The sequence below is a fragment of the Schizosaccharomyces japonicus genome (genome assembly GCF_000149845.2).
Source record: "Schizosaccharomyces japonicus yFS275 unplaced genomic scaffold supercont5.3, whole genome shotgun sequence".
NCBI lineage: Eukaryota > Fungi > Ascomycota > Schizosaccharomycetes > Schizosaccharomycetales > Schizosaccharomycetaceae > Schizosaccharomyces > Schizosaccharomyces japonicus.
Window position 1 is genome coordinate 1376057 of NW_011627862.1, and position 21090 is coordinate 1397146.

Genomic DNA, 21090 nt, shown 5'->3' on the forward strand with positions numbered 1-21090 from the left:
CCATGACGTTTACCCACGATGACGTAAACATCAACACCAAATAGATGCCAAAAGGGCCCAGAGGGTGCTAGCAGAAACACAGAAATACAGCTGAAAGGATCAAAATTTAAGACATTCAGAGACGTGTACAAGTACGTCCAACTCATCTCATACAATCCATACAAATCTTGCTTTTTCTTTCGATAGTTCCTTGACGAAAAACTTCGCTGAGGCTCTATCGTAACAACTTAAAACTGGTTTTCCTTAGCTTCAAGTTAGTTCGTCTCCTTCCAAGAACAGCTTTACGGCCCCATAATTTCCTCCCTCTCAGCCGCAGGTTACAGGGACTACAATTTACGTCTTTACGAAACTTGTGTTTTTCTAAAATGGACGACAAAACCTACGAAGCATTCCTAGAGGCTGCAAACGAGCCAAGAAATACGCATCCACAGCCTAAAGCAGCGCTGCCTTCGAAATTGATGCAAAGTGCCAACTTTCCCTCCAAAGAACTGCACACCAAATTGAGTAAAGCCGTGGAGGGAATCACTTACACAAGTGAATCTGACGAAGACTTTCATCCAATTTTTCTGACTACACTTCCCAAGGCCTTGGTTGAAATTCCTCGGGATCAGTTTGATGCCGCGAACAACTATGAGGCCGTCGTAGAAGCCGTCAAGCAAGCTGCTCGCACAGCTGAAATTCACTTTTATGAGGCAGTGGACACAAACACAAAGACCATATACTACGTTCTCGCCAAGGTGAACGATGGCTGGGTCGGCTTCTCAACTATGGGTGTCTTTACATGAGCCGTGGTATGACAGCAAAACACGAGAACAGCATGACGGATCGCTTTCTCTTCTCACTAAGACAGACACGTTTCACAAACGTGTAAATAGCAGTTCAAGAATAGCTAGTTCACGCTTTTTCGCATTCACAAATACATTTCCATAATATTAACACGGTCATCAAGTTAGCCACAGAAATACTGTAGCATTCTGTAAACGTCTAAGGGTTTGTTTTCAAAGTGGTTTGTTCTGCACCGTCGGTTGCAGCAGCCGTGGCAGCAGAAGATGAAGGAGCGGGTGCATTGGGAGCGCTCGTGGATGAAGGGGTGAGGTTGTTATTGCTGCTGCCAGAATTGCCATTGCTGCTTGTGTGGTTTGCGCGAGTAGGCACCGGCTTTGGCACATTGCCCGGTTTGGGAATGGAGGTTTGAGAGGCCGAGTGATTCTTACCGACGTGGTTACCCTTCTTGCCATAACCCATTGGCGAACGCTGTTGGTAGTTGTTGCGACGCGAATCATTTCCTCCCTGGTAACGATAACCCATCATGCCTGGATTCATGGGGTAAGCACCGTACATAGGTGGCACACCATTCATTCCATAAGGCGCAATTATGGGTACACCGGTAGGGGGTGCAACAAAGTAACCAGCAGGCATTCCCCCAGCAGAGGATCCGTTACGCGGTTGGGGCGGGTAAGGCATTCCAAACTGGGGAATGAGCTGTGGAGCGACATAACCGATCATAGGAGAGGGCACACCATTAGGCATAGGAGCAGCCGTTGGAGGCACAGGAGAGCCACCATTTGGTCGAACAAACTGAGGAGGTGCACCAGGACCTGCGGCATAAGGGCGGAATGGGTAACCGATGGGCATGTAGGACATTCCAGGAGCGGGGAATGGGCCCATGGGTTTCACGGGCTGCATACCAGCAGGAACGGCAGGAACTGCGACATTCTCCACTACGGGAGAAACACCAGCACTAACCTCTTCAGTCTTCAACTTTGATGTTTGAGAACCAGCCTCAGATGAAGCGTTGGAAGGAGCACCAGTTGAGGGGGCAGTAGCAGGGGCTTGCTTTGCCAACTCACGTTGAAGAGTAACATTACCGTTATTCCATGTCGGAGAGCAGACACTGGGTTTCTCAGAAGCCTCCTTAGCGACCGACGCCTGGGCGGTCTTGGTTGCATTGAAGTCTTCTGAAACGTCCCCCTTCTCAACTGTTTCCTCATCCTCCGGTGAAGCAGGAGGAGTAAAGAAAGTAGCATTAGGTGCAATAGCTGCAGAAGCGGGCACCATAGGAGGAGGGACAAAGTAAGGCGGCATCATCTTTCGAATTGGTGAGACAGGGTAACCAATGGGCGACTTGGGCATTATGTGGGAAGATGCTGCGGGGACAACAAAGCCTGTAGGCGAAAACACAGGTGCATTCGTATGGGGTTTGAAGGACGCAGCCTTAGCATTAAGCTTGGTAGTAGGGCGAGTCGTTTGGTTTTTAGAGAGAGGTGTAGGACTGGGGGCAGATGGAATAGTGGCAGGGACACCGTTCTTACGCAGCTCAGCAATCCGTGTCACCAAACTCTCCTTCTTCGGTGAAGCAGCGCCGACGTCAGCGGTTCCGGGAGCAACCGCCTCTTCTTTACTGGCGAGGGGATGCGCTTCTGAGGTTTCTTCCTCGTCAGCATGGGCAACAGCGTTCTTCTCCGTGTTGTCTTGAGCGGCCTCTTGAGCGACTGGTTCTGTAGTTGTAGATGCAGCAGGCTTCTTAGCCTCCGGAGCGGCAGATGTTCCCTCGGCGGGCGCGTCGGTCTTTTCAAAAACCGCAGATTCAGCACTCGTGGAAGCATCCGAGGGCTTACCGGCGAGCGCATCCTTCAATATAGAACTACCCTTAGTGGTAAAAGATTCATGAGCAGCAGGGCCTGGAACGGCAGAAGATGTAGACATCCGGGCAGCAGTAGAACGATGCGAAACGATTGCTGGATCGTTAGGCAAAGCCTTCTGCTTACCAGAGGATGTTTCAGATGAGCGCCAAGCATTGTTACCAGTGTTGGGACGGTTGCGGTAGCGCGAAGCGTTGGCATCCTTGTCACCAGCACTCGGTGTTTGACGACGTTGATACGAGCGAACGACATCAATGGAGCGGTGCACACCAGAGTAAAGATCTTCTTCATCAAGGCCACTATCGTCTATCCGTAGACCACGCTCCTCGGCGATATGCAGGTTCGTAGCTGTAGACGATTCGATTTCACGGGCAATACGATCGGCCTCCTTTTCACGCTTTTTGTAAAGCGGATGAGACTTATCGATGGTTGAAGTGTATACTGTTTCGTCAAATTTGGACTGAACACCAAAGAGTTTCTCGTTGACGGCGAACTGATCCCAAGTGCTTGCAGTAGTAGTGGACGCCGTTTCCTCGAGAGAGAGCAAAGGCTCGTTCGTATTCGTCTCCTGCTCCGGGACCCAACGACGCAACTCGCGGTGCCGGCGTTCAGACGACTTTGCGTGCAATGAAATTTCCGTATCTGTCATCCATTTCTGTTGCGTGGAAGCCGAGTCAACGGTCGAAGTAGACGCGGACGCAACGGACGGTGTTGAGCCATTGGTAGTAGCAGTAGCGTCCTTGGCCATTCCAACACGGGAGGCGATGGAGGCACTAGCAGTGCTCGAATTGGAGCTGCGACTCGTAGTACGCGAAGCAGGCTTCTCACCCGGCGCATTGTTGGCCTTGTTCGAGCTAGCAACCGAACGTGAAGCAGCTGACGAAGCAGTGGATGCGACGGACGCGGGGCGAGAGTTTTCGGTCGTCGGCTTCTTCAGTTTGTTAGCAGCAGCAGCGGCTGCTGCTGCCTGAGCAGACATAGCCAATTTGTTTCCACGGGCTGCAACCGTCGACCAGCTCCGTGCCGGAGCGAGGGACGACGGTTCAGACTTCTTCGGCTCAGCAGGTTTTGTCTGCGACGAAAATGCTACCATCTAAAGAGTGTTTAGAGTTTCCTTGGATCCTCTTTCAATCCCTTGATTTGCTACCTCTCAGTAGTTTACTGAGACGAAAAGCACACGACCTGGTGGAAGTATGAAGTTGGCTTTTTGGTGGAGTGCGGAGCGTCCGAGGGAGGGGAGTATGCAAGTACTTACGACTAAGTCCTTGTATAAGAAGAGTACGTCCGCAAAATCAGATGCGAACTGAATGACAAATGCAATAACGCGTAGTGTGTGGACCGCACGAAATGTGGGCAGAGTTGAAGTAATGACAACGAAAAAGAGAGTTTACTGATCCACTGACCGTACACGTGCGTCTACGCGTATGTGTGTGTGAGAGATGTGTTTTATATGAATGAATGTGTTCGTCTACTGGTGTGAGTAAAGAATACAAGGTTGTCTCGGGAACGAACTTCGTACTCAAACGCAGGTTGGAACGGTTCCACGTGTGTATAAAAACTCAATTCTCAGAACGAAGGTTTCCAGAGATTGAGAAACAAATGCAACTGATGAAAAGGATGGAGTAAATTCAGAACGGAAATACTTTTCAACTCTGCAGGGGGCCAATGGGCGAGTTTGTCGCAAAAGTCGTAGAATGCTTGTCGGCAGGCGAGAACGGTTAAAACGCGACACTAGAGGGCGTCGCGACGTGTGGAGAGGGGTGAATTATTGCTTTCGGCGTGAGAAGGCCAGTCAATTCCCAGCGAAAAGAAGTACGAAGTCGTGAATAGCTTCCGAAAACTCAATTGCTAGTGGAATACCGTGAATACCACGTCGTCGTCTCGCGTCAATCACGAACTACAAAGTTTCCGAAACACTGCAGCAAGGAATTGGAACGCGTTGACGGTCAACACGCTTAGGGGTGCAGAGATAGTGTTTGGGAGAGGGCAGGTTCAGAATGGGCTTCGGATCCTTGTTGTTCAATCTCAAAGGTAATAAGCGAGCACGTGAATGACGTAGTAACAGATTTCCATATACTCAATTCAGCTAAGCGAGCACGTGCCGTGGTGCTCTCGACAAGCCGATAGATCTTCGTGATCATCGGATCACCACCACACACACAAAGACGCAGATCCACTTACCGCACCAAGGCGCAAGTGCCTACTGTGTCACAGCTACGCAGGTCAGACGGGAGGCGGAACCGCCGGCTGACGGCCGAGCAGTGAAGTATCAGCAACGACAGCAACGACAGTAGCAGCAGCAGCAACAGCGTCTCTACAACAACATCAACCAAGTCTGCACGCACGCGACTCATCACGTCCAACAATGGCACGGCTACATCTCCACCCGGCATTCGTAATGGGTTCCATTTTTATTATAGGTAAGCTTGAGGTGAAGGGGCGAGCGGTGAATAAAATGAGTTGGATGCGGTGCATGGATAAAGGACGACGACATTGTTGGCTGGGAATGTCGAGTAACGACAAACGTCTGGCAAGAACAGCCTCGGCAAACGCCTGTCAAGTACGAACGAGCATGCACGGGAATAGCTCCTCGTCAGTACCAGAAATCCAAGTCTTTGCTCCACTGCCTGCTTACTAACACATACAAAACAGGTGGACCGGTAGCGTTCCTGATCCTGAAACGCCACAATACTGAGCAGCAACGGATCGCATACCTGAAATCAAGACAGAGGAGAAAGTAAAGGAACGTGACGAACGCTGTAAGGCACCGTAAAAAAAATTAAGAAAAGTGACCCTACTACAGCGTTTCTTTCATCTCTCAAAAACCCAAGACAGCGGCATTCGCAGGCAGCGGTTGCATTTATGAGAGATTATTTAATTTTCGTCGACATTAGACAGCCAAACAGACCAGCAACAGTCTTATTAAAAAGAAATGTGTGTTTTCCACATCACAAACGTGTCCCTCGACACAGTCACGCAAAAACGAAAAAGAAAAGATTACTAGGTGCTAAGGAAGAAGAAGGGGATAGTTGCGTTTATACAAACATGTTCCTATGCCAGGGATGGCAACTCCAAAAAACAGGTTTGAAATTGCAGAAGCTTAGTAGAACATACGAAGTGCAAAATTAGTGACAATGGCACCCAGCAAGACAAAGCACAGAATGGAGGGACCAAGACGGTCATCGTAGGGACCACTACCTCTCCGGCGAATGGCAGAAGCTCTCCAGTGGTAGATACTGAGAGCATATCCCATCGTAGAAATAGCGACCAAAGTAAACAGACCGGCGCTGATTTTGCCAACGCGATCACCAAAATTCAACAAACCAACAGAGAGACCGCCCAAAACAACGGCAAAACTGAGCCAGGACAAAAACGTACGCTCGTTAGCAAAGAACACCTTGGGCTCCACGCGAACAGGCAGCGCAATGCGCTTATTTGCGGTCGTTTGCAAAAGAGGCTGCGAAGACATTATGGACAAAAACGAAACAGATGTTTGCGTACACGAGACAGACGCGTGCAGGGGACAACGAGAGATGTTGGTTCTGGTTAGGAGCCCCAGGCACTCTTCTCCTTCAAATAGATTCGTTTCGCCATCGCTTATAAGCGAGAGCGCGGTTTTTGTCGCACAGTCGCAGTTAAAACATGACGTCATCCAAGAGCGCAGATTGGGAGTGGGGGTTAGGCGGGGCCAGGAGGGGGCAGGAAGGAGAGCAAGACAGAAGGAGAACGAGAAGGAAAACAGCAATTGCGAGGGCGGGAGGGCGCGCGACATCGAGATTCATGCGCTGTTGTGTGCGTTCTATGTCTTGAATGTAGCCGTAACGGCTGCAGCAACAGGCGACGCTGTAGCGTCGCCTGTTGCTCAAGCGACTCGCAGTCGTCGCTGTTGCTGAGAATGGAACGTGGACTTTTGCAGGGCGAAACTAGATTTGATAATCGTTAAGAGCAACACAGACGGCTGCCTTGTGGTGTCCAGAGTATTGCCGAATTGTCTCTCCGCTCGTGAGCTCCCAAAGTCGAGTTACATGGTCGGAAGAAGCGGTAACAAGGTATGTCGAGTCGGCCGAGAACGCACAGTCCCAAACCCAACGTTGATGACCCTGCAAACGACGCTCCAGCATAAACGACATGTCTTCTGTGCTCCAGATGTTGACGGTTGTGTCGGCTGAACAGGTGGCCAGATGCTTTACATCCGGTGACAAGACACACCGAGTTAGGTACCGGTTGTGTGCCTGGAATTTGATGACGGGTTGCAGTAGAGAGACGTCTTGGTGATTCAGCATGCGCCAAACATAACAGTTTCCCTTGTTATTACCGGCAATTAACATGCTTCCGTCAGAGGCAACGGTAACGCTCCGCATGGGTACATCCTCTTCGGGAATAAGCTCGTGTGTGCATGTATTTTCTCCAAGGTCCCATGCACGAACACGACCGCTCTGGTCACACGAGAGCAATTCACCCTGGTTTGGATGAATGACCAAATCATTCACCGGCGACTTATGGTCGTAATTTCGTTGAACGGACGGGATACGCATGTCCCAAATCTTCACTGTGCCATCTTCACTCGACGTAGCTAACCATTTTCCATCACAGTGAAAAGAAACAGACGTAACGTTGTTTGTATGTCCTTCAAAGGTCATAATCTACCACATTTGAAATTAGTAGTGATTCTTGAAAGAAATAAAAAACAAGAAAGAGCGGGCGACACAGAATGCTCTTCTTCTCCACATTCATTTCAGTGTTCTGTCTTTTCTCTCGTCCTTCTCTTCCATATTCATACCGGCATCTGGCTGTTTCCATTAATGTCGTACAGTCGTACATGGGGATTGCCTGCAGCAGCCAACAGCCGCTTATCGGGAGAGATGGCCAGTCTGTTGACTTGCTTTATATACACAGTTAGCGTTCAAGCCTGCAAACAGTCGCTCCAGTTAGTCAGTAATAACATACAGAATCGGCGTGTTGGATAGTACGCGAGCAAATCCCGCTCAGGGCCTCCCAAAACCGAATTGTATGGTCGTAACCGCTGCTCACAAGCAGCACAGAATGCTGCGGAGGATAAACAGTCGACATTATTTGGCAATGTGCACGTTGGTAATGGCTAAATGTATTTCCTCTTCTAAACTCAGTTCTGCTACGGACGACGCGTTTTCAACCGAGCTTAAACGAAAATCTCGTATCGGTAAATAAGGTTAAATGCAAAACGCGTCGCGTGGCAAACAGGGGTCGCAAGGGAGGTCACACATGGAAGCTACCACTGGGCAGATACCTCTCAAAACAGGAAAAACACTAAAGGGACGCAAAAACGGGACGTAAACCGACTATTTGACCGGTTGGTGAGAAACGTAACCTACAGAGTTTCAAGTGTTTATGTGGAAAAGGGTTTACTGAACGGTTTTGGTTATTTATGTTGCTGGTTCCTCAAATTTATTCCTAGCCAAATAGACTTTCTGTTTTTTCTTTTTTTCTTTTTTTGGACTTCTTTTGTTGAGCAGTTAAAGTGAAATTCTTTCTAGTAAAACTGCTACTTTTGTTCTACTCTGTTTCGTTTTCCTGTTGCTTTTCTCCTCCCTCTTATTCCCAATGCCCTCTCACACGCCGTTTATTGCAGGTAATATACTGCATTCTATGAGAGAAAACTATGCTCAAGGTGTTGATGTGTACTATAAAAAGGTTTCTACAAGTTACAGGTAAGATGCCGTGTACTCGTTCCACCCAATCTTTCTAACGGGCAATGTTAGAAACCCACATTATGCAACAGTACGCATTCTGTTGATGGAATGCTTGAGCATTCTTTGGTCGAAGGATGAAGGTCTGCGACGAGGAGCAGAAATTGTTGATATGGCTTGTGGAAGCGGTGAAGCAACAGAAGTAATCTTAGAATGGGACACGCTTGCACGAGCTCTGGCAAATGGTCAACCTTGTTCTCTGAATCGTCGGCGGACGATTGTCTGTTCAATCGATCCAACTACTCGCAAACCACACATCGTCTCCACCGACCCATTCACTGGACCTGCATTTGAAACTCGGTTGGGCTATCCTTGTCTGCCTCTGAGTTTTCAAGACATCGCTGACGAAAAGCTCCCACCAGCACCTTCGAAGGAAGACGGTGCATACGATTTAGTTGTCTGCTCGTTTGCACTGCACTTGTTGACCGACGATTCCAGCTTGTGGGCCACACTGTACACATTATCGACACAGGCCCGCTGGCTTCTTGTGCTTGCACCTCACAAGAAGCCAACAATTAAACCTAATTGGGGCTGGACTTCATGGAACATCAAAAGTTGGGAGCCTGTGGATTACGGAAAGGAAAACGACTACGTTGTCGACCGTGTACATGCGCGTTTGTACAAAAGCACCCAGTTTTATTGAGTATGCGAGCTTTTCATTGGTTGTGCCGGATGTGAATTGTAAACACATACGTCTTGGTTTGTTTACCTTTTTCACTATGGAGTGCGTCTCTGCTTCGTGACAGACATTCTGCAAATCGGCACAACGGACAAAAATTACATTCCTTACTACGTTGTTTGTTGATTATTCGGGCAGCTGTTTTGCTGTGACTCTTGCTTCATGCGGGTCGTTTTGTTAGCCATCATTATCACGTTGGCTAACGCCTTCCAATTTGGTGACAACTGGGAACAGACTTGGAACCAAAATGTGAAGAGGACGCAACGTGAGATAGCCGTTGTGAAACATGCAACGACGTTCCAGCTATCTCGTTACCAACCCAGAGTCAACAGGGTTTTGTGGGTCGGTATCGCCGCCGATTGCGACTATTTGGCCCAATTTACGAACCCCATGAAAGCAAAGGACCACATTCTGAAGCAATTTCAGTTTGTTTCACAACTGTTTGAAAATGCGTTTCAACTCCAGGTGCGCATTTCAACCCTTCTTGTCGGACCTGATTCATGTTCGGGAAGATATTCGTGGGAGCTCGGGTATCAGGAGCTACTGATGAATGGTCATTCCATGCAAGAGAAGCTGGACATTTTCAGCAAGTGGATTGGCAACGCTAAACGCTCGCTTTTCGTAAACTCGCATTTGCTTTCCGACGCCAATAAGTATCGATTTCAACGTGCACAGCAATGGTCATTGCTTACGAAGGACAAGGATGTTAGCGGCACCGGGATGGCATGGTTTGGGCAGGTGTGTCAAGAACATATTGAGGACGAGTTTCACAGCATGGGCCCAACCAGCATTGTTGCCGCTTATCCCACTGACTGGCCCATTGTTGCTCACGAAATCGGTCACAGTTTGGGTTTGACGCACGACTGTGATCGAGATCTATGTCTCCAAGAACCACGGACATGCTGTCCATTTTCCCCGTCTTTATGTGATTCCGAGGGTCTCTTTATTATGCATTCCTCCCACTCATATCCATCAAAGAGTTTTAGCGAATGCTCGAAAAGACAGTTTCAGGAGTTGGTTGACGGGAACAACGCACCACTTCACTGCTTACAGCAATTAGAACAAGAAACTGAATATGGACTTGAAACTCTGACATGTGGAAACGGCGTTTTAGATCCCGGAGAGCAATGCGACTGTGGTGAGCACTGCGACGATAACCCTTGTTGCGATGGTGAAACTTGTACATTAAAGAAAGGTGCCGAATGCGATGACAGTTCCGGTTCTTGCTGTCACAATTGTCAATTCGCGTCATCTTCTACGCTGTGTCGGGCATCTAAAGGTACTTGCGACAAGCCTGAGTATTGCACAGGCAAACACGCTGAGTGCCCTGACGATATCCTTCGTGAGGACGGTGAGCATTGTAGTACAGACCTTGGACAAGGCTTCTGTGCCTCTGGCGTATGCACCTCTCGTTACCAACAATGCAAAGAATTTGCGAGTTTTGCCATCACTGCTTGTCACCCGGAGAGTTGTATGATGTCGTGTCAGGACAGTAAAGGGTTTTGTTTCACGACAGACAAGCCATATCGCGACGGAACACGTTGTACAGATGGGGTTTGCAGAGAAGGTATTTGTATTCCGGATGTCGCTTCGTCTGCTCCGTGGTCTAGGCAGCCCCCGCTCTTTTATTTAGCTCTCAGCACCATCTTTGGAGTTGCAGCGATTGCTTGGTTTTTTTGGTAACGCTATGGACGCAGACAGAGGTTTTTGCTTTTGCGTTTACCAAAGCAATTCCCAATTCCTGCGAACATTACTCAAGCGTCTTACGTGCAGAACAATTCGTCTTCAGAATACTCTTAAGAATGTGCGTGCCTTATTCTTGTCCCTGCACCAATTCCACTCGCCAATAATTTGTCCCCCATTCCTTTTTACAAACTTACTAGCTACCCCAAACATTACACACATTAATATAAATCCACCACATAAGCAAGGAATGTTTTATTAGCAAATCAAAAACACCGGGAAGATATCTACTCCAAATCCTTCTTGAGGGTACCCAAGAATTGCTTGGCCTCGGCAGAGGTTTGGAAGCGACCGTGACCGAACTTGGAAGAAGTATCGATCCACTTGAGGTTGATGGGCTCCAAAGCCTTGCGAGAGGTGTGAGCGAAGAGAGACTTACGGAGAGTCAAGACACGCTTAACGGGACCGGGGGTAGCACCGTTGAGCATAACGTAGTCGTTCTCAACGGAACCGTAGCGGACGAAACCACCCATGGGGGTGATACGCTTCTCGGTGGCATCGAAGTCGGTAGCACCGTTCTTAGCGTCATCACCGGAACCAATGCGGTAAATCTTGGAGTTCAATTGAGTACGGTGCATGTAACCGTTGTTACCGGCACGGGCAACGGTCCAGCCAACGTTGGAAGGATGCCAGGCACCAATACAAGCGACCTTACGAAGACCACGGTGAGTCTTACGAGGCAAACGCTTGGTACCCCAACGAGTGGTGACACCCTCAACACCCTTACCCTTGGTGATACCAATAACGTCGACAATCTCGTTTTGCTCGAAAACAGACTTGACATCGACAGTCTTCTCGAAGTGCTCACGAGCCCACTCGACCTTGTCGGCAACGGAACCACCGTTGATTTGGATCTCCATCAAATGAGCCTTCTTTTGGGTAAGAGGAGTCTTGCGAATTTGAGTGTGGGCAAGGACACGAACAACAGAGCAGTACTTCTTGATACGCTCAAGCTCACGGGTGATGGATTGAGTGGTCTCAGCGTACTTCTTGGCGTACTTGGTGAAAGCCTTCTTCTTGCTCTTGTACCAGTTCTTGTAGAAGCGACGCTTGATCTCCTCAGACAAGTGCTCGGCCCAAACGGTAGTAAGAGAACGAAGACCACGAGGAGTCTCAACGTAACCGACGACACCAACAACAACCATGGGGGGAGTCTCCAAGACAGTGACAGCCTCAAGAATCTCACGCTTGTGCATCTTGGAACCGGGACGGTCAAGATCACGGACGATGTGGGTCATACCGGCCTTGTAACCAAGGAAAGCCGTCAAATGGACAGGCTTGGAGGCGTCATCCTTGGGGAAAGACTTCACCTTACCGCGGGCGCGGGCAGCACGCTTGCGCGGCAAGAATCCCAAAGAACCATGACGGGGTTGCTCGAACTTGCAGTGAGACATGATTCCTACTTACTACAGGGTAGTGGCTGTTGCGAGGTGTGCGTAGGAGAGAGCCGAGTCAAAACACCCGGCGAAACACACGTGACTGCTTTTTGGACAAACACAACGGAAATAGCGTATTTAAGCCGAGTCTCGTTGCGGCGTAGTAAAGACAATAACGAAGTGATGCTTAACGTGTTAGGGATCACTATCCCAGGGCAAATGGAATTGTTAATAAACAGCGTGAGCAGAAAGAAGAGAATTGGCGATACACGCGGCGGGCCCGAGATGTTAAGCCAGCTAATGTAATTGCATTAATGGAACGATCGTTGCTACTTCGTAAGCCAAAAAATATATATTTTATACAGTATTAACCAACTGACCCTATCCAATTCCAAAGAGAAACAATTCGATATGCTCATTTGCACGACATCACTCCCTTCTAATTAGTCTCCGATTGGAGCGTGTAATATAACAGTTTAACGCCGTTTCTTGTTTCTGGAAAGCTTTCTGCTGTGTCCCTTCAGCCCAGCAACTTGCTTAGCAGACTTCGTTTTGGATGAGTGACGAGTAGGTTGACTGTCCTCGTCAAGCATGTCCTCGTCGAAGTCATCACGACCACGCTTATTCTTCTTAAACTTGATCTTGTTGTTAGGACCACGAGTAAAGGAGTCGGCACCAGCAACTGCTTCCAAGTATGCAGATCGTGTGTCTGCCACACGCTCAGCAAACTCGGCATCCTCGTTGTCTGCATCGCCGTCTTGGTCCTCCTCAAACACAAATTTACCATCCTCTCCGGAACGGAAAGAGTCGGCGACGCTCTTGTGCACCTTGTGAGCCGAGGGATTCGTTGAGGAAATACGAGAAATCGCTTGGACGTCAAGCAAATCGAGAGGTTCGTCCTCATCACCCATATGAATGAACGTCTCGTTTTTAGCGGCAGGTGCAGCAGCACCTTCCTCCTCACTTTCTTCACTTTCTGAATCGTATACAGCAGCTTCGTACGCCGAAGCAAACTGTCTCCTCACACGCAATGGCTCGGCAACACCCCGCATAGCGCGCTCACGACGCTTGCGAAGATGGCGTTCGCGAGATTTACGAATGTTAATGGCTAAACGTTTGTCTTCAGTGGGAACGTACTGCTCAACCTCGGTGTAACCGAAACGACGGATAAGCTTTTCTAAAATGTTCTTCACCTTGATACGCAAATGGCCCTTCGATTCATGAGACCAACTAAGAAGGCTTGGTACAAGTTTTGGCAAAAACGACTTCAGGAAATCAGCTGGCAATAGAGAAAGTGAAACCTTCAAGAAATCAACAGTCGGTCTGGCGACTTCCGCGTTGCGCGACGTTGTCAACAAGTCAATGGTTTTCAAAAATTCAAGAAGAAATTCCTGACGAATGATGCTTTTGTTCTCGGCAACCACATAAGTAATGGAAACAATAGTTGCACTGATCATGTGAGAGTTACTGCCAGCAAGACCAGCGCAAAGTAATGAAACAAAGCGCTCCAGACGCTCGGGTGCAGTCATGCCATAGTTCGAAGAGTTGAGAGCTTGTTGCATAAACAGCTTCAAAAGTTCAAAAGCTGCGTGGCGAGCTTTTTCGCTTTCCTCCTTCGTTGAAATGACAGCTTCCGGAAGGAAACTTTGCATTTCAGCGAATAAGGTTGGAGAAGAAATTTCAAATAAACATCTCAATGCCATAAGACGATCTTTCTGGGTTGCGGGGCTGATGTTATTTGCTCCTTCACGGAAAATTGAGATAATTTCACTGAGCTTCTCATTCAGAAGCTCCTCGCGCGAAGGAACCTTGAGAATAGCGCTCAACAGCTTGTAAGCCTTTTTCCGCAAACCAAGATTGATGTGCTGTGAAAGAGCTTGAACGTAGTTTAGCATGACAAACAACGCTTCCTTCGGTACAAAAGGGGCAAGAGCAATCAACACATCCACCGAAGTATATGCTGCTGGAGGAACTCCGTTATCTTCGTCTTCTCTGTTAGTGCCTTCCAAGGCATCTATAGAATCGGAGAAAGTACCATTCATTCTATCAAAAATGGATTGAATGACTTCTGCCGGAGCAATGGACAGCCAAGCATTGAAGCAGCGCATGTACAGTGCATGATACTGCGATGGGGTCGAAGAGTAAACGTTCATTAGTGTAAAGAGGAAATTTGAAGACAAGGAACCGAGATATTCGAGATTAGCAGTTGCTTTTTGGACATCTACGGGAGACAGTGCTCCATCGATGAGAGGCTTTCCTTCTTTCACAGCCTTGTTGCTCTTAATAAGCTCAATGAGTGCATTGCAGATGTTCGTGCGCAAGTCTTCTTGCTGGTACAAAACGTTTACCAAGATACTGGCAAAGTCAGTTGTGAAAGACTCAATCAGATCCTCAGGCAAGTAGCAGTATCCTGGAAGCAAAGCCCAAATCTGTTCAATTAAAGTCTGAAGGATTTTAGCGGGAATGCTGTCAGCATCACTAAGATCTATGATTCTTTGAAATAAGACTCCACTCAAAGGGACGAACACATTTACAAAGTGACCCAATTTCGTACAGTAAATGTTATCACGAAGAATGGGAAGCATCCAAGCACGACCGTTTTGGCCTTCAGAGGGGTTGACGAGATTGAGAGGCAACACACTTAAAACTGCCTCAGGTCCAAGTTCAGCAACAAACCGACCAATAGCACGATCAGCCATTGCCTTTTCTTCAAACGAGTCCGTAGCACGAAGTTCACCAACAAGCGAAAGTAAGGGGAGCATCACTGGGGAAGCAGCCTTGTGCAACGCTGTGCACAGAGATTCCACTACTTGCAGGCACTCCTTCCAAGCACCTCTAAAATGGATACTTTGTAATGCACCCATTAACTTGTCGGCAACCTGCTTAGCGGCTTCCTGAGAGTCGTTACTGTCGTCCAAAAGAATACCACGCTAGTGAGAGTACTGCTACAAGCACTGCGGATGGCAGGCGAGTCTGATCTCAAAAATTCAAAAAGATTATTGAATTGTTTGAAACATGTAGACCGCGCCTCGTCTGGTGAGTATTTTTTCATAAAGTTGGAGCAGCTCTTTACAGCGTCAAGCCAACTAGGCAAGAGTTGTACATCGTACTCGGAGGGACGAAGAGTAAAGAGAGCCTTCAAAAGTGCTTGAAAGGCGTCTGCCTCAATGCTCAGAGAAAGACCCTTAAACAGAGCGGAGAAGACAGAAAAAGCGGCTTGCGAAAGATGGGCGTTTCTGCTTTCCGTGATGCTCGACAGCAAAGAAGCAAGTTGTTCAGTATGCTTGGAAGACCAACCAGCATGCAGACAAATGTTACGAGCAAGAACAAGGGAATGAAGAGTGCGTTGAACCTCGACAGCAGACGCGTTGCCAGAACTAAGCACCATAACAAAGGAATTGAGAAGGTTGAGAGTATCAACGGATGCCAATTTTGCACCGGGATGGCCCAAGGAGGGAGAAGGAGGAGGATTACGCAGGATTTTTATAACGGCACTCAATGCAGCTTTCTGTGTGCGTGTAGAAGCCGAGGTGCCCAGTGTCAGCAAGGCATGAAGGCATGACTTGACAGTTTGGTCACGCTGCCAGGCATTCGTTTCCTGAGCCAGGAGAAGCTTTTCGAGGATTCCGATGCAATGAACAATAATAATCTTGCTGTGGTCTGTGTTGTTCATAACGGGTGCTACGCAAGAAAGAATCTGAGAAAGCTTTGCACGCAAAACCTGCACGGGAACGAAGCCCAAAACAAGTTCAACCAAACTGACTGTTGCTTTTTCTATTTCCTTGCTCATATCAGCATGCTCCGTGAGCAGAGAGAGCAAGGAAACAAGATACGCCGTAGGCGATCTTCCGGTATTTCCTTCATCTAACGACGCTTCAACGCCTTCAAGAACGAGCTTAAGGTAGTTATGCTCGTCAGCAGCACCATCGTTCTTTAAACGTGCAATTTTTGCTTGCAACGCCGCTGCTTGCTCCATTGCGAGTAGTTCGCTCTTGGTGAGTTTCGTCGGCCTTAGTGGTGAACGAGGAGAATGGGTAGCCGTGAAAGTTTTACTAGTAGTGACGACGAAAACAGAATGTTGAGGAGAAAGAAGAGAAATGGAGGTGGAAGAATAGGCACGAGAAGACTGATGAAAGGTTTAATGGGTATTTGATTGTTTTTGAGGAAAAAATGAATAAATAAAGAATGTACGCCCCCGGCGGGACTCGAACCCACAATCCCACGATTAGGAGTCGTATGCCCTACCATTAGGCCACGGGAGCTGCTACATTCAGTCGTCTTCAGTAAAGCTACTTGGCAATAAGAGAAAGAAGCTATGTTATAACATGCATTATGGGAAGGGAAAAGAGAAATTTGATATAGTAAGCTAATAGACGTTGCTAGGTTCATCTCATTCATCGTACTTTGCTAGCATTAATATACAATAATTGATATGATGCACATACTCATTTTATGAACATTGTTTGCAAGAAGAGTCTTAGTAAAAATTCCAGAGTGTCTGAAGTAAAGTAATTTATTTCTATGCTCCCTCGATTAATTTATTAAAAAGCACACCAAGTATTTGGGGAATTCTGGTTTGTATACTTTTTTGATACTCGAATGGAAGCAATTAAACCAAATTATCGTTTATTACCTCTAATGATTACAGTTTTGCCGAGAAATTCTGCACATGAAAACACAGAAAAATATATCAAGTCTCTCTACTCGTACCATTTCACATCCAACAATTGCTGCCGTAATCATTGACATAACGCCCTGAAAGCATCCTTTCGCCCGTAAATCCTCCTCATCAACGTAATGTCTCCATGTCATGCCTCTACGCAAGCCCTCTCGTCGCTTCCCCGATTACTAGTTCGGCTTATTTGACGCAGTCGGGAAGCCTTGTCCTTGCTGCACGTTTACTGATGAATTCAAACGGTTTCGCTACAAAGAGCGCGACAAATTACTGCACTCCGAACTCGCCTCTAACTCAGCGATTTGAATTGTTTTCTCAAGAAACCCCCTCTATTACTTGGCGTGAATCGCGTCGCCGATATACCCTAGTACTCCCTTGCTCCTACCTCACACCCACGAACGCGTTGCACTCACAAAATGACTAAAAATCAGGTTTTCGGGAAAATGAAATGTCTGAGACCTTTCATTTTTGTTGTTGTTAGTATCGTGAGTCATACTCTGTTTGGCCTGTACTTGAATCCCAGACTTTTGTCTTCTGTAAATGTCTCCGACAAGAATGTGTCTTCTTGGTTTGTAAGTGACTAAATGGAAAGGACGGCTTCCTCATTGTTCATTTCATTAGCAATTCCACCATTGAACTGTACACTAATGCGAGTTTTACAGCCCTTTACCTCATTATTTCTTTACGCACTTCAGTCTTGCTTGTTCTATCGTTTCCGTCTCGGTTTGGAATGGTGTGTTTTGGCGAAATACCCGTTGTACACGTTGTTAGGCACGTACTATTCTATCTCAAAACACCAAATTGCCTGGGATGCTGCCATTGACTGTTTTTCAGTGATTCTCGCCCGGGCCATGACAGGCATGGTCTATTTCCAACGCCCTAGACATGTTCTCTCTCAGGGATCCGTGCCTCTCCTGCTCACTCTGATGGCCAGTGTGCTTTTGAGCATCCTGTCTTATGTTTGTCAAAAATTATTTGTGAACCTCTGGGTAGTTCGCAACATCCGGCATCAAGTGTCCACTGTATTGACTGCTCCTCTTCCTCTTCAATATGTCATACACCTTCCCATTGCTTTCGCTGTTCAAAGAGCCGCCTCGAAGCCTCTTTCAACTTTTAAAGCCCTATGTTTGTTCGTTGTTTTGCTTTTCTTTTCTTGCTCCGTTCCTTACTGCGACATTTTCTGGCCCAATGTTCTCGCTGCTCTTCAGCTGCTCACGGCGTATATTCTCCATATAGTTCTCGTCTTTATCGCTTGTCGTGCTGTATTAATTTAGCTGACATGCACTTAAAAAAAGCACCGTTACTATAGAGAGTGCTGGTGCTCGCAAAAATCAAATTTACTAATGTAACGATATTCCCCCCTACTGAGGTCCCTCTACTGTTTTCGTTTGGTTCAATATTTGGTCCTTAACAATGACCTTTAGTTCAAATCTTATTCTCTATTGCTATCGTCTCACTTCCTTCCTCTTCCTCATTCCCCTCCCTCTGCCTACAGCGCAAATCAGGGCCACCAACCCTCAGCTACTACTGCCTGCCCTACCAACCTGCAACGGAACTCCCGCGGCCCCAGCTCTCGGTTCCGCGCTTATTATATGTATTACCCTTACCGCATTCAATTCCTGCAGAAAACCCATCTCTGCCAGAGCAGAAAGCATTGCCATGAAGGTGACGATTCCGACCACGTCCTCTGTAAGTTTGGCTTTTTCATGCGGGAATATTGACTAACAACGTGCAGTCTAGCGATTTGCGCGCACCATGGACTTGGTATCATATTCTTATCGAGTATCCGAATGGGCGAAAAATGACGGTGAAACGGAGATACCGTGAGTTCTGTGAGCTGCATGAGACCTTGGAGAAACAGTCTTCTCAATTTGACACCGCCGTTCCACCCATTCCGCCCAAGTCCTGGTTCTCATCCACCGTGACCAATTCAAGTCTGCGGGAGTCTCGACGCCTACAGCTGGAGGAATTCTTGGGACGGCTTGTCTACAGCGACTGGTTTCATTTGCAAGTTGTGAAGGACTTTCTGGAGTTGCGTGAACCGAGTCAGATGGAGTTTGTTACTCCTCAGTCGATCCAACCTCAGTACTGGTTGATTTTGTATGAGGAAACAAAACGCACCGTGCATGAACTACGTGTTGCAGTGCTCTCTCGGAGAACTATGACTCCCGCGGAGGAACGGAGCACGTTATACAAGCTCAAGAAGAACATCCAGCTTCTCGCAACCTCACTCTCCGGGTCCGAGTCCGTGTCTTCCTTGGGACCCGGTGAGATCCAGCGTCGAAATGACCTTGTTGGTAAACTTGACTGTGACATAGACTATCTGCAAGCGGAAATACGTTCGCAGGGCGGGACCTCCATAGAAGTATCGAGCCCTTGGAACTCGAGTGGTGAATACTCAAGTCCACAACGGAATCAGTTGTTCAAGTCCTCGCGACGAGTTTTGGGAAAGAGCTCCTCGACTAGTTTGCCGGCAGAACAACAGCGTCTTGATAATCATGGACTGTATGCTCAGCAAATGAAAACCATGGACACTCAAGACCAGCAGGTGGAATCACTCCTTCCACTCATTCAGCGGCAAAAAGAATTAAGCATGGCCATTTGTAATGAAGTGGAACAACAGAACGACATGCTAGATGAAGTGTCTGCATACACTGGTCATACGCAGCACAAGCTGCAGAAGACCAGAGGCCGTTTGCGCCGTCTGGAATGAGAACATTTTCGTTGTCTTGAAACCATTTACCACTCAAACTCCTTTTCCCTAAAGATTATTTGATGAATGTGATTACGACTATCTTAAACCTAATATTATTTCATTCGCAACCCTTTCATAAGTGAATTTCTGTTTTTTTTTTTGCCATTCGGAACAACCGCGGCACATCCGTTGACTTCACATCTAGTCTTCTTATACGAATTTGTGTGCTGAACGCATTAACTGAGTGAAATGTCATTAGAACACCATTTTGGTGATGGTTCTGACGATAATTATGTAGCCAAAGTTCCTATAAAAGCGGATTTTGGAGAAGAGACGACGAATGCGTCGATAGCTCTATCCCAGCATGAAACCAAGGACGTCCTCGTGAAAACAGAAAATAGTACGGAAACACTGGACAAACTTCAGTCCTCGCCTTCTTCGTCTGCTACAGAAACGGATGAAGAGCTCTTGGAGCACGCAGCAAAGCAGCATGCCGTTGATAAACCCATACTTACTACTACGAGAAGACTAAAACGTCCATCACCAAATCAAAATGGATGGAATGCTGATCAAAAACCACTCTACTGTGTATGCCGAAAACCGGATGATGGTCGGTGGATGCTAGGATGCGATGGTTGCGAGAATTGGTTTCATGGGTCTTGTGTCGGGATTCCCGAGACTTTTAATGACTTAGTCCTGCAGTATTTTTGCCCATCATGCACGAAAAACGGACTGGGTGTTACCGCTTGGCGGAGGAAGTGTCGTCTTCCTTCCTGTAGTCAGCCTTCACGGGTCGACATCCGGTCCAAATATTGTTGCGATGCACACGGTCTCGAGTTTTTTCGACAGCAGGTCCGAAAAAGCCTCATTGACGCATCTACACTTAAGACACTTGCTATGCATGTGCATGATGCGAAAGAGCTACGAAAGTTGGGTACAGAAACTCCTGCCTATCCGGACCCAGTACCGGCAGATTGTGTTCGTGAGTTTGAGAAACAGGAGATAGCTGCACTGGATTCGCGAATTGAGACTATCGATGGCGAGTTACAGTACCTACAGCGTAAGATGGCTTTGCTTAAATTTATGAAAGAGCAAGCGCGCAGACTGTCGGAGGAGCACAAGACTAAAAATGCATCTAAGCGCGATCTGTGTGCATACGATGTTCGTTTGTCTCTCCAAGATGACGAACTTGAAGTCTATATGCAGTCAAACAATGTCGATGATTTAGCTGCTATTCCTTTGGAAATGGCAGCGGAATCTGGCATCTGCATTTTGGAAAAGAACCGATGTGCGAAACATTCGGGTTGGCAAGCTATGTTTTCAGATGATATTCAGTGTCAGTTTGAAGTTGCTAATAACAGGAAAACTGTGCTGCAGGCCAAGAAATTAGAAATCCATGAGCGTCAACGCCAACGTTCCATACTGGACGTTGAACATGAAGGCCATGCTGAATTCCTGCGACCACAATTAGCGTCTATGGATATGGATCGGCTGTTATCCAGCACATTTTAGACAATCCCAAAACTAGACCCAGACTTCCCGCTCCATCGCCGC

General features: G+C 47.5%; 12 protein-coding genes and 1 non-coding gene across 13 annotated transcripts; 7 read left to right on the forward strand and 6 right to left on the reverse strand.

Moving 5' to 3' along the window:
* The first annotated feature begins 46 nt into the window (after window positions 1-46).
* Window positions 47-1019, forward strand: SJAG_01316 (hypothetical protein). The gene has a single exon (XM_002172529.2). It carries the CDS (start codon window positions 366-368, stop codon window positions 783-785), a length of 420 nt encoding a protein of 139 aa, XP_002172565.1. The 5' UTR covers window positions 47-365; the 3' UTR covers window positions 786-1019.
* SJAG_01317 (ataxin-2) lies at window positions 314-4667 on the reverse strand. The gene has a single exon (XM_002172530.2). The coding sequence runs from the start codon at window positions 3733-3735 to the stop codon at window positions 985-987; it is 2751 nt and encodes a 916-aa protein (XP_002172566.2). The 5' UTR covers window positions 3736-4667; the 3' UTR covers window positions 314-984.
* A 135-nt stretch (window positions 4668-4802) lies between these two features.
* Window positions 4803-6195, forward strand: SJAG_05637 (hypothetical protein). The gene is made up of 2 exons (XM_011050745.1): window positions 4803-5062; window positions 5295-6195. Exon 2 carries the CDS (start codon window positions 5505-5507, stop codon window positions 5769-5771), a length of 267 nt encoding a protein of 88 aa, XP_011049047.1. The 5' UTR covers window positions 4803-5062; window positions 5295-5504; the 3' UTR covers window positions 5772-6195.
* Window positions 5000-6222, reverse strand: SJAG_01319 (GTPase regulator Nrf1). Its single transcript, XM_002172531.2, has one exon. It carries the CDS (start codon window positions 6109-6111, stop codon window positions 5743-5745), a length of 369 nt encoding a protein of 122 aa, XP_002172567.1. The 5' UTR covers window positions 6112-6222; the 3' UTR covers window positions 5000-5742.
* On the reverse strand, window positions 6153-7846 carry SJAG_01320 (WD repeat protein Pop3). The gene is made up of 3 exons (XM_002172532.2): window positions 7590-7846; window positions 7423-7524; window positions 6153-7285 (listed from the first exon to the last, which is right to left on the reverse strand). The coding sequence occupies exons 1-3, from the start codon at window positions 7710-7712 to the stop codon at window positions 6566-6568; spliced, it is 945 nt and encodes a 314-aa protein (XP_002172568.1). The 5' UTR covers window positions 7713-7846; the 3' UTR covers window positions 6153-6565.
* A 376-nt stretch (window positions 7847-8222) lies between these two features.
* Window positions 8223-9011, forward strand: SJAG_05225 (fungal protein; the record flags this gene model as incomplete). Its single annotated transcript, XM_002172533.1, has 2 exons — window positions 8223-8329; window positions 8381-9011. 2 exons carry the CDS (start codon window positions 8223-8225, stop codon window positions 9009-9011), a joined length of 738 nt encoding a protein of 245 aa, XP_002172569.1.
* A 198-nt stretch (window positions 9012-9209) lies between these two features.
* Window positions 9210-10730, forward strand: SJAG_01321 (spore wall assembly peptidase Mde10; the record flags this gene model as incomplete). The annotated part of the gene is made up of 1 exon (XM_002172534.1): window positions 9210-10730. The coding sequence occupies one exon, from the start codon at window positions 9210-9212 to the stop codon at window positions 10728-10730; it is 1521 nt and encodes a 506-aa protein (XP_002172570.1).
* A 287-nt stretch (window positions 10731-11017) lies between these two features.
* SJAG_01322 (60S ribosomal protein L3) lies at window positions 11018-12184 on the reverse strand (the record flags this gene model as incomplete). Its single annotated transcript, XM_002172535.1, has 1 exon — window positions 11018-12184. One exon carries the CDS (start codon window positions 12182-12184, stop codon window positions 11018-11020), a length of 1167 nt encoding a protein of 388 aa, XP_002172571.1.
* A 458-nt stretch (window positions 12185-12642) lies between these two features.
* SJAG_01323 (ribosome biogenesis protein Rrp12) lies at window positions 12643-16142 on the reverse strand (the record flags this gene model as incomplete). Its single annotated transcript, XM_002172536.1, has 2 exons — window positions 12643-15060; window positions 15093-16142. 2 exons carry the CDS (start codon window positions 16140-16142, stop codon window positions 12643-12645), a joined length of 3468 nt encoding a protein of 1155 aa, XP_002172572.1.
* A 214-nt stretch (window positions 16143-16356) lies between these two features.
* SJAG_16284 lies at window positions 16357-16428 on the reverse strand. The gene has a single exon. It is a non-coding gene; the product is annotated as a tRNA-Arg (tRNA).
* Window positions 16429-16729: 301 nt separating this feature from the next.
* Window positions 16730-18345, forward strand: SJAG_05226 (bouquet formation protein Bqt3). The gene is made up of 2 exons (XM_002172537.2): window positions 16730-17413; window positions 17504-18345. The coding sequence occupies exons 1-2, from the start codon at window positions 17258-17260 to the stop codon at window positions 18113-18115; spliced, it is 768 nt and encodes a 255-aa protein (XP_002172573.1). The 5' UTR covers window positions 16730-17257; the 3' UTR covers window positions 18116-18345.
* On the forward strand, window positions 18279-19667 carry SJAG_01324 (vacuolar SNARE Vam7). Its single transcript, XM_002172538.2, has 2 exons — window positions 18279-18530; window positions 18577-19667. The coding sequence occupies exons 1-2, from the start codon at window positions 18501-18503 to the stop codon at window positions 19552-19554; spliced, it is 1008 nt and encodes a 335-aa protein (XP_002172574.1). The 5' UTR covers window positions 18279-18500; the 3' UTR covers window positions 19555-19667.
* Window positions 19668-19785: 118 nt separating this feature from the next.
* Window positions 19786-21048, forward strand: SJAG_01325 (Set1C PHD Finger protein Spf1; the record flags this gene model as incomplete). Its single annotated transcript, XM_002172539.1, has 1 exon — window positions 19786-21048. One exon carries the CDS (start codon window positions 19786-19788, stop codon window positions 21046-21048), a length of 1263 nt encoding a protein of 420 aa, XP_002172575.1.
* Between the last annotated feature and the right edge of the window lie 42 nt (window positions 21049-21090).